This window comes from Tamandua tetradactyla, chromosome 1 (assembly GCF_023851605.1).
Source record: "Tamandua tetradactyla isolate mTamTet1 chromosome 1, mTamTet1.pri, whole genome shotgun sequence".
NCBI classification, from domain to species: domain Eukaryota; kingdom Metazoa; phylum Chordata; class Mammalia; order Pilosa; family Myrmecophagidae; genus Tamandua; species Tamandua tetradactyla.
In genome coordinates this window covers 204,619,680-204,638,471 of record NC_135327.1, presented here as the reverse complement: position 1 = coordinate 204,638,471, position 18,792 = coordinate 204,619,680, and the positions used below count along the sequence as shown (strand labels likewise).

General features: G+C 42.5%; 1 protein-coding gene across 2 annotated transcripts in view; it reads left to right on the top strand.

Annotated features, from left to right (window-relative positions):
- PTPRN2 (protein tyrosine phosphatase receptor type N2) overlaps positions 1–18,792 on the top strand; it is a 1,272,212-nt gene that overhangs the window by 517,691 nt on the left and 735,729 nt on the right. For both annotated transcript variants that reach the window (XM_077151559.1, XM_077151568.1), the window contains one exon: positions 457–892. In XM_077151559.1, coding sequence (XP_077007674.1) covers positions 457–892 — 436 coding nt within the window. The remainder of the gene's footprint in view (positions 1–456; positions 893–18,792) is intronic.

Genomic DNA, 18,792 nt, shown 5'->3' with positions numbered 1-18,792 from the left:
AAAGTGGAAACAATCCAAGTAGCCATCTGATGAATGAATCCACAGGTATATCGATAAAATGGAATTCATTTTTGGCTATACCAAGGAATGAAGTACTAATAACTGCTAAAAATGAATGAACTTTGAAAACTTCACCTTCCTGAAGGAAGCCAGACACAAAAAGCCACATATTACATGATTTCATTTAGATAAAATGTTCAGAATAGGTAAATCCAAATCTTATGGTATTTGAATTAAATCTGAAAGCCGTTATTTACAAACACACACAATGCAACTAACAAATATGAAATATGGAACTTGGTTAGTCAACAGTTGGAAACTGTAGTGCCTAATTTTGGTTTCAGAGACGCCTGGTATTGTTTAAAGCCTTGAAAATTGAGACCAAACCCATTTTTAGTGCGGTTTGGCTATGGCGATTTAACTTCTATCTTGGTTTTGTTTTTCTGCCCCCTCCAGAGCGATGACCCCTTCCCCGAGAACATCCTGACCTACGTGACTCAAACGTCCAAGGGAAGTAGTTCCGCGCTGACTTACCCACCCATGTCCCCTGCAAACTACCCCGAGGAGCTTCCGCTGCAGACCCTCAGCCAGCTGCAGCCGGACGAGCTCAGCCCTAAGGTGGACAGCGGCCTGGACAAACAGAACCTGATCGCGGCTCTCAGCGCCTACGCCGCTCAGAAGCCCCCGACGCCGAGCCTGGGCCGGGACTCTGCTCTTCTCACGCCCCCAGCGGGTCCTTTCCAGGAGGCGCCCTCCACGGAAGGCGCCCTGGGCGCGCTGCACCTTCTGCGGGCACGTTTGCGGGCCCCCAGGCCCGTTTCAGCGCCCGCCACCCTCCAGAGATGGCCTTCGGCTCCTGTGGATCCCGGAGACCCCCTTGGCACGGGCGATGGTAAATACGCCTCCCTCCCTTGCACGTGTGTTTGTGTTTCTGGTCCCTGCCCCTGCACATGGCCAGCACCCCTCCCTGCCCAGAGTCATTGTCACGGCGTTCTTCACCTTAGCTCTCCCCTGCTAGGACAGCGCGGCAGAAACGAGAGGTGGTACGAGTAAGGGTGCTTTCAAGGTTCTCCCTTTCCTCCCGGGTTTGGTAAAAGACATGATGATAATATTCATACCAGCTGTGAATTCGGGCAGTGGGGTCGAGGTGAGACATCGAATTTCACCTGAGGGCTTAAGGGACTCTCAGTGTCTAGTTCTCATTTATTTTACATCTGTGTTCCCCACAGTTTCACGACTTCATGGATGGCGATGGATAGAATGGGGATGGATAGAATGGGGGTGGGAGATGTGTCCACATAGTGTTTTATAAGATTGAATGTGTGCGCTTTGAGCCGAAAGGTATGATCATTTTGCCACAGACCTCACCACTCTTTATGATCAAACATGTGACCATGTCACATGATTATGGCTATTTCCCTTGTCCCCAAAAGTCCCCAGTTTGAAATTAATGACCTTCATAATGCAATGAGTGTATACATAGACCTCAAACTGCTGTCTCACCACTGAGGTTTTCAATATTTGTGTGTGGATTATAACCATCTTATAATTGCCCCATGGGGAAGAGTTATTTACTGATTCCTATTCCTCCACAATATACAGAGACTCATTTATTTTCTAACAGCCTTTTTCTTAAGGCTATCAAATACAGAGTGAGATTCTGATAAAATATGCCTTCTCCTTTGAAGATACACAAGTACTAAAATCAAGCAGATGGCAGCTTTTTAAAAAATATTGACCAAGAATCACATTAACATTAGGGCTCTCTTTTTTCTATGAGAGATAGCTTGATTAAAATTGTTTTGACAGTCTTCTTTTCTACATATTGCTATTTGTCAGCTATATCACTCACTCGCGCTCTCTTTGTCCAACTAGCCATTATGGCAATTTTTAAATGGAAGGATTTTTAGGTTATAATTAGAGGTCAGGGTATGTGACTACAGCTAATGCTTTCTTAATGTACCTAACTTGGGGGGGAGAAAGGTGCATGAGGAAACTGATTGTTCATTTGATTAAGAATACTTTGCACACAAACACAACAATAGCGGGACTGATATTTGTCTATACTGCTAGTCTACATCTTTCCCTCCAGCATGTTTCCCATCGGGACCAGTTTCTCTTCTGCTTTAAATCATGCACTGATTACTAAGAAATTACTTTTCTTGCTCCTGCTGCCTTCTGCACTCCCATTAACTTCTAAACTCTGTCCAATGGTCTACATTTGCTAATTTGGCTTTTATATGTTTCTTACACTTCTTGATCTTCTCCAGCTCAGCACTGTCCTCACAACTCAATGATAAATAATATACTACTGAAGGTCCCCCGCTGTCTTCCAATGGCCAATCAGTGGCCTCTTGTAAATACTTCATTTCCATCATCACTCCATAGAGCCGGCCACCCTTTTCTCTTGCTTATATGTATCTGGTTGTCTTCTGTTTTCTATAACTCTTCCTTCTCTGTCTCCTATCCCATCTCCCATGACTTTAAAAAAAAAATCCATTTATTGACTACGTTGGTCTTAGTCATTGGAAATAGGAAGAGATAAGTAATATTGTTCCTTCTGAAGGAATTTGATATCTAACTAGAGAGCCCAGATGTTCACAAATGGAAAATTATGAGCTCTACATCTTGGCTCCTACTGTTCCTATGCTTGGATTGTGCTTCCCTTTATGCCCATTTATTTGTTTACTTAATTCCTTTCTATTCTTCATATCCCCTGAGATGCAGTTCTTTAGACACATTCTCTTTGAAAGTGCTCTCTTCCCACACTCCAATAACCCTTATTATCTGTATAATTCAGTTGGCATTTTCCCTATGCTACCTTGCAGTATTGGTTATATTTTCATATGTATTGTCTTCCAAATTATACTGTACACTTTAAAAACTATTATGTAAAATGTTAAACACATAATAGAGAGAATTGTACCAGAAACCCTTACGCCTGCATCACCCAGCTTCAAGAAATGCAATTCATGGCCTCTCTTGTTACATCTATACAAAAACTCCCACTGCTTCTCCCCTGGATTATTTTAAAGTAAATCCCAGTCATCAAATTATTTCATTATTTCATCTGTAACATTTCACTATTGTATTGCTGAAAGGTAAAGACTCTTGTATAAACCTAACCACATTAGCTTTATCACACATGAAAATTAATAATTTCTTAATATCATCAAATATCTATTCATTCAGTGTTCAACTTTCTCAATTGTAAGATTTTTTTTTTCACAGTTGGTGCTTTTGAAGCCAAATCCAAAGACAATCCATTGAGTTTGATGGATGTTTTGTTTAAGCTCCTTTTAATCTATAGGATATTTCTCCTCCCACTTTTTTCTTGCAATTTTTTTGAAGAAAGTAGGTCATTTTGTCAAAGAATTTATCGCATTCTGGATGTTGCTGATTGCAAAAGATAATGTTTAATTTAGATATGTAATGTATGTGAGGCTTTGCTGAAGAAGTTATAGATAAGCTGAAACCTGAAGGTCAGTCAGATAAGTAGGGGAAAGGGCAGAAGTTCAAATATAGGAAAAAACTGCTGTGTATAAAAGCAACTGAAAGAAGACTGCTGCCTGGGAACATAGTGAGGGAGGGGAGAAAAGAGAGGGGAAAGATGTTTAAACTGTTGTTGCATTTAAGAGTCAAACAGTGGGCAGGCCACGGTGGCTCAGCAGGCAAGAATGCTTGCCTGCCATGCCAGAGGACCCGGGTTCGATTTCCTGTGCCTGCCCATGTAAAAAAACAAACAAAAAAAGAGTCAAACAGGACTTTAGAAATTACCTATTTTAAATCCCTTAATTTGTAGAAGAAATTACTAAGGACAGAGAGTTGACTGGTAGATACTAGTTTCAGGAGAAGCAGGGTTAAAACACAGATGTGATGCTAGCTCCAGGATCCTTTCTATTGGAGCATTCTATTTGCACATTAAACTAGCATATCAAATCCTTGTAAATAGAGATCTTTAAACTACTGCTGTGGATATCTGAATTTCTGCCTATTCCTAATCATTCCCTTTGCTTCTGGTAAGGTCACTGATTTCTTGTGGCAAAGCATTTCTCCCACATTATCAGGCCACGTATTTGAATGAGGCTGCTTCCATCATGTGGGATGTGGGAAACAAACCTTGCACAGCAGAGTGGCAAAATCCCCTGGCTACATTCATTGGTGTCCATTAACAAGTGGGCCAAACTAAGCCAAAAAGAATCAGTCCATATTTTCACTGGAACTCTTGAAAGAGTTGGGGTTGTTTACCAAATAGGATTACTTTCCCTGTATGCCAACAACCTCCCCCAAAATGGCTCAATCACACAGTAATGGACAAAGAAAGAGACAAAGCTAATTGTAACGATATCCTTTGAGAACCTGGATCCAGCCTGACCTGAAGAACTTTTAAACGATAAGCCGAAAACAGTCCTCTCTCTGTCCATCTCACTTGCTCACTCTGTGCTCTCTCTTTCTTGAGTTAAAGCTTTGTTTATTAAATTTTCTGACCTGAAAAAAAAAAAAGATAATGTTTAACACATTCCTCTGCTTCTGTATTCCCTGTAAATTATTAGTTAAACCTAGACATTTGACTATTTTGTGTTCGGGGTTTAGCAAGAATACTGTTAGCAGCCCTATATCATTTAGCATCACATAGATTTCAACTTTACTGTTCACAAAGTGCTAGGGATGCCTTTCTGGGTCCCTCAGCAAGGTAAGTTCTACCCTACCTCACCTTAATTGGTTCATTCAGCTCCAAAATTCTAGTGTTCTCTGATTATCTTGTGCAAAATTGTATCCTAAGCCCTTAAAGGGGAGAAGAAAAGTCTGTAAAATTTAGCTCCATAGTTAAGGGTATAGTTGTGGAGGTCAGATATGGACAGGTGAAAAAATAAGCTGGCCATTATGAAGTGTGAATATGAGAATAATTGCTATTGAAATTCTAGGAGGAAGAGATCACCTTGGGGCAGGGTGTTTGGCTATAGTAGGATAAGTAAAGTTTTTTCTCTTTAGAACATTTAATGAAAAAAAAAAAAGAAAATATCAACTTTCTTCTACATCTGCAGTGTAGGAGCTTCTCTAGATTACATCTCCAATTTAGTGCACTATTGGGATTTAATTAATGTTCAACAATAACAGGTCCTCAGAGCAAGGACATTTTTCATACTTCTCCCTGGAAAACTGGCAGTACCATTAGGTACAACAACCCCAGGGACCACTTGTGGAAAGTTAAGATAGATTAAATGGACAGCGTACCCACATGTACAGAAGCCCGTATGACGGTATGGGGGCACCGACAGCAGTCTCCAAGAAACCTAGGTTCACTTTGAAAGTACTACTGAGGAAGTCAGTGGGAAGATCCCCAAGACTGGTGTACTGTGACTTTTCTTCAGTATTCTGCTAAACTTCTGGGGTTGGCTTTTCATAGACTTTGCAAGATGATAAAGCTCTAAATATATAGATACCCCAAATGCCCAAAGGATCACTTGGTTAAAGCAAGAAGGGAGAATCCTGTAATAGTACCAAAGAGAAAGAAAAGAATTTGACTTGGAAAAGGAGCGTCTTTTCTGCAGCATAACTGAATCGAATATTTGATCTTCACAACTCAGCTTGCAGATGGTACTAAAGAAAAACTCATCCATACCCCTTTCCCAAATAATAAATTAGATTTCTGATTTCATGCTTATGACATTTCATTTAGTGAAAACATAATATGAAAGGTGACTTCTTCCTTCATTTATTCATTATATCTTGTCTCCTTCCAAATAATTTTTAAAGCACCTTAAAATAAGAAGAACTTTATAAAATAATGTAATTTAAAGAATAAAAATGTCAAGAACAATGCCATATTAAGGGAATTCAAAGTGCATTTACACTTTCAGTTCAATTTCATTTACAAGGTACAAGTGACTGGGTACCCCGACAAAGAAGTGTTCCTTGGTGTGATGTTATTTGGTGGTTTTATGAATATTTCACTCTCGGACTCAGAATTTTTATAAGATTGTATATTGCCGTTTAAAAATCAATTATAGGGCCACAAGGGTAGTTCGGTGGTAGAATTCTTGCCTGCCATGTGGGAGACCCAGGTTCAATTCCCGGTCCATGCACTTTCCAAAAAACAAACAAACAACAAACAAACAAAAATTCAACAAATGGTGCTACAATAATGGGATACTCACATGGAAAAATAATGAAATGTGACCCTACCATACAGTATACAAAAAAAAAGAAAAAAAATCAATTATAAGAATAACAGGTGGTAGCTATGCAAAATTTGAATAATAGATACATATAAAGAAGGAAAAAATAGCTTACAATCTTAACACCAAGAGATAACTACTGGTAATATTTAGCGTATATCCTGTCAGACATTGTATGCATTGTGAAGTCTCACCTTGAACAAGGATGCCCCATGGGATGTAATCCTTCTCTCTTTAAGTATATTCACTGGGGTCATTTATTTCCCTCACCTTGGATGAAAAATCAAGGAAGTCCCATGACTTCTCCAGTCATTCTTGGGACCAAAAAGTTATATTCCACTTTTTTTTTTTTCACATGAGCAGGCACCGGGAAACGAACCTGGGTCTCCAGCAAGGCAGGTGAGAACTCTGCCACTGAGCCACCATTGCCAGCCCTATATTCCACTTTTATAGAGTTAAAAATCTAAAATTATTTGTCATATTATAAAATTAAGATATGCTAATTTTAAAATCCAAACAATACAGAAAGAGTACAAAAGTAAAATGTTATTAAGTTTCCTTCATTACTGCTAGGTCTCCTCCCCACCTCAGAGGTAAACTGCATAATAGTTTCAGGTGTATACTTCCAGATTTTCCATATAATAAACAAACATGCAGGTATCTACATACATGTATCTGTGTTTCAACAAATGGGATCACAGCACTAAAATAATTAGTACTTGCTTTTTAAACTCAGTTTAAGGGGGCACGGGTGATTCAGTGGTAGAATGTTCACCTGCCATGCTGGAGACCCGGGTTTGAATCCTGAACAATCCACCCCAGGGGAAAAAAAAGGTAAACTTGTGTAGCTCGGACATCTATCCATATCAGTACGTATAGATCTACCTTTTTATTGTTAAAGGCCATAGAATATAATTGATGTCATTATCCCATAATCCATTTGATTAAGTTTGAAACCCTGATTCTTTTTCATTGAATATATTGTTAGTATTTGGCTCAATCACTTAATACATTTCCATTACATTTTTATAGCTATATAATGTTCCATCATATAATGTACCATAATACATTTAAAACAGTTGTGTATCATTGAACATCTATTTATTTGTAAATTGAGTGTGTAAGTGTATGTGTGTGTGTGTGTGTATGCCACAATTAACATCCTCATGTATAAATGTTTTCGGATCAGAGAACCTTGACTGTAGTTTTCCTAGGGGTCAGTGGTTTCTGATTTTTTTAACTAAACTTTATTATTTCAACTGAAGATGTAACCAAAGAATTATGGACACATGATATGTGATTTTCTAAACAGTTAACTAAAACCCTGTGGTTAAAACCCAAACCCAAACAAGCAAGAAACAAAACCCATAACCAACCTGTTGGGATCCTCTGTTCATCATCTTGATTCTCTACCCTCCAGAGCCTGGACTGGGAATCAGCAGACCTCAATTCAGATTATTACTCTTCCAACTTTTGGCCTAGGTATTGAAGTTCCCAAGTTCTTCCCACCATACCTTATTGTTTCTTCTATCCAAGTGTCTTACCCTTATACTACTCATAGGACCAAGGTAACTTATGTTTTCCCATACCGCTACCAAATGTTCTAAAATAGGGGTCTATAGTATTGATATGGAAAGTTCACTGCAGTGGAAGTCAGAACTTTGTTCTGCCAATGGCTCTGAAACTTCCTCATTGTGTGACTCTTAGCAAAATTATTCACTAACTCACTCATTCACGGAGTACTTTATGAGCCCTGACCGTGAGTCAAACAAATCATGTAATCTGCTTGGTTCTTTTCCCTCACCCAAGATGAGAGTATTGGGATGTATTTCAGGGTTGTTTTCAGCTCTAACCTTCCATGGATTTGAAACACTTCTCTTTTTTTTTTGCCTGAATTTGCACACCTTGGTGTATGCTCCCCCCGTTATGTTAGTGTTGTGAAACTTACACTGAAAACTCTTACAGAGCAAGGAGTATTCCTTCTATCAGTCAATCACAGGAATGCTTTTATTTTCATAATAATAATGATAGTTTATAGCATAGAAAAACCTGATTTAAAGGTTCTCATCAGTCTGGAGAAAATCTGCCAACAATTTTGGGGTCATTTGCACTTGAAAGGAAGCACCTGCTGCCTCTTTCCTTTTTGAAGAAATCCATTCATATGGAGCAGAGGCCAATGTAACTTAGTGCCCTAAATCCAATCATACCTTTCAGCATTTTTTTAAAAGTATCAAATTGGCCATCTAATCTCTATAGCAAAGAGGCTGCCTTTCAGAGTCTTCCCTGTGATGAAATTGGTGATAAATTCTTTAAGCCGGCTTTATGTTCCTCACTGAGTTTTATACATACCTTAAAAAAAAAAATGAAGCCACCCAATGTTATCAAAGAACCACAAACCTATGTGAAACAGTCCCACTTTCAGTCTTGAGGCCCATCACATGTATTTCAGACCATCATATATCCTGGGGCCGGCAAATAGCTCACTTTTGCCACAGTGGAAAGAGGACTGTTGGTTAGGGTACTACTCTGTGGTCTTACTTAACAGGAACATTTCTCATCTTGCTCCACCTTCAGATCCTGCTCTCGCCCATTTGCAGTGCTTATAGTGAGTGCCAACCAAATTAATTGCCCAGAGGTGGGGTGAGAGTAGCTGCATGTGTGTGTGTGACTGGAGATGCTGAGATGCAGTAATTTGCACTGCCCATCTACTCATTCCATTCCCCCATCCATGGAGACAACTTTTTCCAACTTCTGTGCCAGCATAGAATCAGTTGCTTTCAGTGTTAGAAGGAACCCAGAAAGTCATCTACTCTATCGCTCATGTAAGAAATCACTTCTACAGCATCTTTGGCAGATGACTCTTCAACCTCTGCTGAAATACTTATGAGCTCATTGCTCTGTGGGATGTCCTTTCCATGATAAGCCGGTTGTGTTTGCTAGAAAGTTCTTTATTTTGAGTTTGGAGGGGAAATTTGCCTCTTAGCCTGAGAGTTGAAAATTTCCTAAATGAAATGTATTGCAGCCACTCACTCCTGTGACATTTGTGTCCCCAGCACACCCTGCTGTTGGCTGCAGTGAGGGGGCCTTCTGGAACAACAGTGAACAGTTCCTCTGATATACAATGACTTTCCGCAGATGGCCTCATCCATCCTGTGACTTTAGCAAATCTGCCCTTTTTCAAGTTTAAAGTTTTGTATTAGTGTAGACTATTGACCCTGTGGTGATTTTTTTTCCTTCTGAAGGTGTAGGGTGAGTCTAAGGAAAGAGCTAGGAGAAGGTCCCTTTTCCATGTATAAGGGTATCATTGGACCCCCCACTCCACCTTTGTTCACAGAGCAGAACTGGGGTCTTAAGGCCCCAAAGCATTCTGGGCAGTAATTAGTTTGATTATAAGTAAGTCCCTAGCTGCAGATGTGTACTAAATGTGCACATCTGGTCATCTATCATTATAGACTTGCATTCTAGATCTTTATTACTATGAGAGCGTTAGAAACTCTCAACATTCAGAGGATCTGAATGAGATCCAAATGCTCTGCTGGTTTGTCTCATTTAGTTAATATACACAATTTCAATTACTCCTGGTTGCCATCTCTAGAAAGTTTTATACGCTAGTCAGACATTTGCCACCCAGCATGTGCCCAGGGTGCCTCTCCTAGTCATAAGTTAGTTAACATTTGGAGCATGCAAACTAATTTCAATGAGACTCTAAACTAAATACCCTTTAAAAAGCAATTTGACTGCCAAACCCTATCACCAACTGAAGTCACGTAATTAATGCCAGATCTAATTTGATATATTTTTTCCTTCCTTGCCTCACTCTTGCATGTAATCGAGAGAGGGTTAGGCAGAGTGTATTAGAGTTCTATGAGTATGAAATAGGATGGCCTGGCAGAACTATTAATGCTTTATCCAAGACTGGAGTTTGGTACTTTCCATTTAGCTAGTGAGTTATGGATGCACTTAGCTGTGGTGCTCCAAGCCCCTCAAACTGGAAGGAGAACACTTTTCACTTGGGTTGTTTTCAGTGAAAATAGACAGGATGCTGATATGATCATGTCCATATCTCCTGGGCTTAGGCCCAGGTGAGGAGAGAATAAAATAATAAGCTTCTACTGAATTATCTGAGTCCCATGCAAATACCTTAGAGCTGAACACCAACAATTAAGTGGACTGTTTGTCCTCTAGAAACATAATAGATTTTTCATAGTGATGATGATGATGGTGGTGGTATTGATGGTGATGATGGTGTGTTTTGGCATGGCTAATGTGTGCACTTTCATATACACATGTGATAAAAGCACTTAGAAGCAAAAGCTGTTATGTATGATTCACATCTTTCTCAAAGCAATTTTGTAGTGAGGTTATCTGTAAGGCATTGCTTACACTTCAAGGCTTATAACATTTTGTTTGGGGGAACGAACCTATTAAAACATATAATTTCAGTAGGTCAGGCCTACAGCAGTTGTGTATCCTGAGTTATTGTGAGTTGATCTCCTACTCCAGGCCTTACATATTTGATGTCCTGACATTTCATGTAATTGCCCTGCCAGAGCCCACTTGGAGCATTGAAAGCTACTTAAAATGTCATTATAAGCTGGCTGGAATCTCAGAATTATATGGTGCAGTTGATGGAACAAAAGAATTTTCCACTTTGATCCTCATGTTATTTGAGTGCGCTCCCATGCCTCGGTCCCTCTTTAATCCGCCAGAGCTATTTGGACTTTAAAAAAAGTATTTCCTCATTTCTGTTCATCTTTAAATGATTGACCATAGAGGACCTATGAGATAACTCAGGGTAGTCATAAAATGCGCGAGCGCGCGCGCGTATTTGTGTGTGTGTGTGGTTTACAGTGAGTATATGGGAAGTATTTTCTAATATACATTAATTGCTCTTACCATGAGCTGGACAGAGACTTAGAATTTACCTTTGTATAAATAAATTTTAGTTTTTCAATTAAAGAAACCTGATAACCTAAAAAGTTTCTTTCTTGAATGAGAGAAGGTAATTTTAAGACCTCTTTTTTATTCCATTCTTAAGGTAGACATTTCTGATTATCGTCATTCCAAAAGGCCCGCAGAAATCTCTTCTGTGCTCTGATCTTTATATTAAAGAATATGAAGTTTTATCATGTGGCAACGTAGTCTGGCTCTTCCCTCCATTTAATGAGAATAGAATTGAAGGAAGTTGAAGAAAAAAGAGGAAAAGAGATGTGTGGTAATCAAGAGAGACTTTTCCTGAGTTGTTAAATGTTAGAACAGTCTATTAGAAGAGGGGGCAGAATTTAACATGAACTATATTGAGAATTGGACACCGTGGTGGAAATTCTATATACTTTATTTCATTTTCTCAATAACCCCTTTAAGTAGGACTTATTAACACCATTTTACACAGAGAAACTGCAGCTTAGGAGGCCAGACAGGTCACCAAAAGGCAGTTTGTGTCAGAGATGGAATTTGAACCCAGGTTTGACTGACTCCAGAATAAACCTTTTTTCCACTCTAATATGTTGCCTTCACTACAAGATTGCTACCTCTTTTTAGTTGAGGATCTCTTAGGACTTCTAATCTGACTTGCCCAGATTTTGACCAGTAGGAGTGCTTTACATTCTTTTTAACCCAGGACTGGCATAAAGCAAATGATTAGAAAGTGGTGTGATTTGAGAGACTGCTAAAAATTTCCATTCCAGGCCCCACGCTTTTCGCCCATATTTACCATCAAGTCATTTATTTAGATTCTTTTCTTTCTCTCAGCTGACATTGAGGCTATCAGCAGATCCCACTGGATCTACCTTCAAAGCATATTCCTAATCTGTCTACTTCTCACCCCACCTCTTCTGCTTCTGTCCTGGTCCAAGTCACCATCATCTCAAAGCAGATTATCGGAAGAGCATTCTTTGGCCTCCCAGCTTCTGACCTTGTCTCAACCCTGCAGTTGGAGTGGTCCTTTGAAAATTGTAAATCAGATGATATCATGCTGCTAAAAACACACTGAAGGTTTCTCATCTCACCCAGAATAAAAATCAAAGTTTTTTGGAGGATCTGGAATTTCTACAGCCTTCTCCCCAACACCCCCATTAATTCTTTCACTTCATCTCTTACTAACTCTTCCCCTTGCTGACTCCATTCCAACCACAGGGGTGGCTTTTCTTCAAATGCAAAATACTAGGCTTGTTTCGGCCTCAGGGCCTTTGCATTTGCTATTTCCTCTGCTTACAGAGCATTCCCCCCAGAAATCCACTTGGTTCATTCCTCAAGTCCAGGTCTCTATTTAAACTTAAACTCCTCAATGAGATTTTTTTTTTAACTTACCTATATAAAATAGTACCTTCCCTCCCAAGCATTCCCTATTCTTAGTACTCTGGATTGTTTTTCTTGATAGCACCTATAACCAATTGGTATTCTATATATTTGTGTTGCCTCTAGAAAGCATAAATTACAAATCAAACAACAGTCAATTTACAAATCAAATTTGATTACAAATCAAACAACAGTCATTTTACTAAGACTTAGGATGGGTCCCTCCCTAGGCAAGACAGAGAGCCTACTTGAAGGGCAACCTCAGTGAGAAATGGGGATGGGGGTGGTGGGGGGCATCATAAGAGAAGGGAATGTTTGAGTATGCAGGGGAGGTATTACAGATCATGGATTCCTAAATAGAAGATGGTATGAGGGAATTGAGAGAAATAAACATTGGTGTATTCAGAGTGGGATATGACCAGGAAAACTTAAACCCCTTCATGGTTTTGTTTATAGCCAAATTTCTGCAAGTCAATGCAGAATATTTACAAGGATAATTCATTTTCTCTCCCTTGCATTACAGTTCTAGCCACAATAATCTCATTATGTTATAGTCATAAATATGGAATTATTGGACGGCTGGAGGTAAAACTGAGATCATAAAAGGTGAAATTCTTTTTAAGTAGGCAATAAATCTTGATATCATATAAATGTTTACCAATTTCTGGACTCTTGAAATTGGCAAATAATGTTACTCATCCAAATTCAATGTGGAATGCCTTCACAGGTGAGATAAGAAACATTCACTAAGCTGCTGCTCTCAGGCACCAGAATTAGGGGTGATGGGATTTCCATTTTTTGAGCTCTTTAGGATGGATACCTCAGCTCTGCAAGTTGAGCATGGACTCATAGATATCCAGGACAGATCCTTGAATAACCAGGGCACTCAGGGAATGCAACATTCTTGTTGACTTAAGTTTCTGGTTGTTAGAATTCACCAGAAACACATTTGTGATTGAATGCTTATTTAAAATCTCTAATAAATACATTGATCTATTCCTGACTTAGGAAGTGTTCCCAGAATGCCATGGTGGATTCTTATGCCCCCTGGCCTGCACTGGTGCCTGAGGGGAGGAAATGTGTTTCTTTGACAAGTGCAATAGTTAGGTTCAGGGGTCAACTTGGCCAGGTGATGGTGCTCTGCTGTTCTGTTGCTGTGGACTTAAATCATCAGCATGTGAAAGTCATCGGTGGCTGATTACATAAGCAGTTGGCTAAGGGGCGTGTCCTCCACAATGAGTGAAGCTTCAAAGGAGGAGTCAGAAGAGAAGAGCTTAAGCTGGCTTAGACCCAGACATTGGAGATGTACAGAGAAATTACCCTGGGGAAAGCCATTTGGACCCAGAAACTGAGAGAAAGCCAGAGGAAAGCTAGTGCCTTTCTGTCCGGCGCCGTCTCGCTCAGCTTCTGGTCCCCGGCCGGCGGAGGGAACAGGAGGGAGAGAGAGACAGACGCAGACAAACCGACTCAAGTGACAGACACGGGTTCGAGACACGCTGCAGTTGTGAGCACAGACCTTTACTGGAGCTAAGCTTGAAAGCTCTGTTACAAATTCCGCGCGGGACAGAATACCCCGCGGGGGAACAACCTCTATGCGGCCGTCAGGTACGGCTCCCTGTGGGTCGTCTCCACCCACCCTGTCCGGGTAACCTCTTATATACTGTGCCCAAACCCAATAGGTTAGTGCCACGTATACAGAGGTGATTGGAAGACAGGGTTGGTGGGCGCGTGCGTCATACGCGGAAGCAGGATGCGGGCGCCATCTTTGCTCACTCGATGGGCGGGGGGAACTCTAGAGCAGGCCGCAGCACGTCCACTAGGCCTGACCCGGGAGGCGGCTCTCCACATCTCCCCCTTTTTTATTTATTTTGACCCAGTGTCTCCATTGATGAGTGAGCTCCCGTGGGCTGGAGTTGCCCACTACATGTTTTGGTGCTTTGGGGAGTCTGGACTAGGCTTGCTAGGCACCAACCAGAATGCCTCCTCATATAGAGACCGGAGAGCCCGTGAACCGGAAACCACGTGACTCTCCCTGCAGTGCTTCGCCTCGCAACTGGGTTATGAGGGGGGGCAGGAGAGCGGCAACCAGAATCGAGAGTGTCGCTAGGTGTCTCTGTGCAATGGCTGGAGTCTAGTCTGGCCAGGACTGCGACTTCGCCTAAGAGATCAGCCTACAACCAAAATTATGACTGCTGGTGCCGCCTTTTATACCCGGGACACAGCCATGGGCCTTGCAGCGGGTCTTGCTTTCGAGCGTCCCGCCCTGAGTGGCCGGGATGGGTCATACGGTGAAATGGGGGACTGGGCAGCAGGGCGGTCGTTGTCAGGAGCACCAGGGGCGAGTGACATAGCCAACATGGTAGTAACACGCAATTGCTGCTGTGTCTGGAACAAGCGTTCTAACAAGCATTTAACAGTGACTAATCCCACTAATAGTCCCACCGCTACGAGAATCCAAGTAGTCAAATTGGGCCAAGAGAACCAAGAGGTGACTCGGTTCCACAGACTTTGTACAGTCTCGCCCAGTTTGGAAAGGTCGAAGGCAACGGGGGTTAACTTGATCTTCCCAAGCACTTTAAGGTCTGATTCCACCTGTTGGGAGAGTGGGGGGTATTAAAACTGGTCCCCCCTTCTAAACAGTCGAAGGGTGACCGGCGTTTTCGTTGCCATCTCGTCAGTCGCCGCCGTCATCAGCAGAGTTGGAGGCCTGATCTGATGGTTCAGGTTGAAGGCTTGTTGGTTTTTTGGGCAACAGCTCCTTGGCCTCCTCGGGCGATGTCACGGTTCTCACCAGTCTTTCCGGAACCCACACTGGTTGACGTCCTGGCTCCTGGGGAAAAACACAAACAGAGCCTCTGGCCCAGCTGAGCACGGGGTCAGGGCCTTGCCACTGTCCCGACAGGACATCCTTCCATCGGACTAGACCTCTATGTGGAGGACTCGGAGTGGTGTGTTGAAGGGCAGGTGTCATGGGACCAGGCAGGCCTGTATGGGCCCTAATATGAGTTGTGTAAAAGGGATGTTGTCTAGCACGTATTGTTTCCTGTAATTTGGCAAAGAATGATTTTACTGGGGATGAATGTTTAATGATGCCCACCGTTTCTAAAATTTGTACAGAATTTACAACGTAAGCAGAGTCAGAGACAACATTTAAAGGTTCGGAAAAACTTTCCAGGACTGTAATGATGACCTGTAATTCTACCCATTGAGGCTTTTGTGGTTGGAAGAGCACTGTTTTGGGAGTGTCCCCTTCCATATAGTATGCTCCTGAACCGGAGCTGGAGCCGTCCGTGTACACGGTGGGGGCGCCCACTAGTGGCTTAGGCGAAGTTACTTTAGGAAAAATTACTGGGTGTCGAGTAACAAACTGCAAAAGGGGGGCTTTTGGGAATTGATTGTTAATGCTTCCTAGAAATGTACACCGGAGGATGGCCCATTGATCTATGCACCCAGTGAGTATCTCAAGTTGCTGGGAAGAGTAAGGTACTCTGAGGTTTTTAGGTTGCTGGCCGAAATGTTGTATGGCCCTTTTAATTGATTCTAAGGCCAGATCTGCAACAGCTGTAGGATAGTGCTCTAGGACCTTTTTTGGGGAAACTCCAGGGTGAACCCAGAGTAATGGTTCTTGCTGCCATAGCACTGCCGTGGGCTGTAACTCTGTCGGCAGCACGCAGGCTTCAAAAGGCTCACTGGGGTTTATTCTTTTCAGAGTAGCGCTGCTGAGCGCCTGCTCCACTCGGTGCAGTGCTTGCCTCGCCTCGGGAGTAAGGTGCCGGGGCGAAGTTATGCTCGAATCTCCTTTTAGTAAGTTAAAAAGAGGCCCTAACTCGGCGTTGGGCAATTTCAAGTATGGGCGAAGCCAATTGATGTCCCCCATGAGTTTTTGCACGTCATTAAGGGTGCGTATGTTATCTAGCCTAAGCGACATCTTTTGGGGGGAGACATGAGTAGACGTGACTTGTGCTCCCAGGAAGGTGGCGATCTCTGCCATCTGTATTTTTTCAGGGGCTATTTCTAGACCGGCTTTTCTGAGTTCAAGGACCATATGTGACAGCACCATCTCGAGGAGATCTGCATCTTTGTGAGCTAGCAAAATGTCATCCATGTAATGAATAATTTTTACTTGGGGGAACCGCTGCCGAGTGTCGGCCAGCTTTGCAGCGACATACAGCTGGCACATGGTAGGGCTATTGGTCATGCCTTGGGGCAGGACTACCCACTCGAAGCGATGACAGGGCTCCTCGTGATTAAGAGGGGGCACAGTAAAAGCAAATTTTTGGGTATCTTCAGGGTGAAGTGGAATGGAAAAGAAGCAATCTTTAAGATCCAAGATGAAAATAGGCCAATGCTCTGGCAGTGCCGAGAGGAGGGGCAGCCCCACCTGAACAGGTCCCAAGGGCTCCATGCAATTATTAATAGCCCTTAAATCATGCAACAGTCTCCATTTGCCTGACCTCTTTTTTATGACAAATATAGGGGTGTTCCAAGGAGATGAGGAGGGAATGATGTGGCCCTCGAGTGGGCGAACCAAGGTGCAAAAGCATGAACATCATCTAAGAACCGCAGGAGGGAGCTCTTCCTAACCGAGATACCCCGCTGCTTCAAAAGGGTTTTTAAAGGGGGTAATAAAGGTGAACTTCCTGACTGCCCCATGCTTGCAGTCGGCACTGGACCTTAACCAATCGGGGAGCTCTCCCGACTCACTGGGGCTACCTGAACGCCCACAGCCCTTAACTCTCACGTAATAGGAAGCACTCACCTTCTCGCGGTGATCAGGCGCGGGAAGTCCGCTGCGAGCTCAGGATGCACGTCCTTCTCAGTTCAAGAAGAGACAGTACGGCTCTCCTTGCAGAAGAGGTGTCGAGAGAGGAGGGTCCCCGTACGGGCCACCACTTGTCGGTAGCCGTCTCGCTCGGTGTCAGGTCCCCGGCCGGCGGAGGGAACAGGAGGGAGAGAGAGACAGACGCAGACAAACCGACTCAAGTGACAGACACGGGTTCGAGACACGCTGCAGTTGTGAGCACAGACCTTTACTGGAGCTAAGCTTGAAAGCTCTGTTACAAATTCCGCGCGGGACAGAATACCCCGCGGGGGAACAACCTCTATGCGGCCGTCAGGTACGGCTCCCTGTGGGTCGTCTCCACCCACCCTGTCCGGGTAACCTCTTATATACTGTGCCCAAACCCAATAGGTTAGTGCCACGTATACAGAGGTGATTGGAAGACAGGGTTGGTGGGCGCGTGCGTCATACGCGGAAGCAGGATGCGGGCGCCATCTTTGCTCACTCGATGGGCGGGGGGAACTCTAGAGCAGGCCGCAGCGCGTCCACTAGGCCTGACCCGGGAGGCGGCTCTCCACACCTTTCCTTCGAAAAATTGTAAATTTGTAACTAAATAAACCCCCTTTATAAAAACGCAGTCTAGTTTTGGTGTATTGCATTCCAGAGCACTGGCAAACTAAGCAAAGCTTTCGATATTCGTACAGTGGCTGCATCAGCCTTCTGTTATGTGTCCTCTTATTTTGAGATTATTCTCCTGTTTTATGTCATTGTTGCAACAGTGCAGAACACTTAAATTTTATGTACTCCTAAATTTGATATGTTTTTAATGAGGCTTAATAAACAACAAAACTGACTGCTTTCTCTTCTGCCGTATTTTTTCATACTATGTAGTAATTTTCTATTTAAAATATATTGTTAACACTTTTAGTCAAAAGTTTTGCTTAATATCACTCACACTCCAGAACTTTACAGGACGATTTTTTTGTACAAGATTTTTGGTTTATCTTTGTAAAAATTGGTGTATTGGGCGGGCCGCGGTGGCTCAGCGGGCAAAGTGCTTGCCTGCTATGCCGGAGGACCTCGGTTCGATTCCCGGCCCCAGCCCATGTAACAAAAACAAAATACAATAAAACAAGAAAATGTTTAAAGATGTTTCCCTTTCTTCCTTCCTTCCTTCCTTCTCTCTGTCTTTCCTTTAAAAAAAAAAAAAAAAAAAAAAATTGGTGTATTAGTTTGGAAGCTGCCTGAATGTGATATACCAGAACTGGAATGCCTTCTAAAAAGGGAAATTTAATAAGTTACAAGTTTAAGGTTCTAAGGAAGTAAAAGTGTCCAAATTAAGGCACCCACAAAAAGTTACATTCACTCAGGAAAGGCCAATAAGTCAAGAACACCTCTGTCAGCTGGGTAGTCACGTGGCTGGCATCTGCTGGTCCCTTGCTCCTGGGCTCTGTTGCTTTCAGCCTCTGTTCCTGTGGGGGTTCCTCACTCTGCTTCTCTGCGGCTGGCCTTCATCTCTTGGCTTCCCTTGGCTCT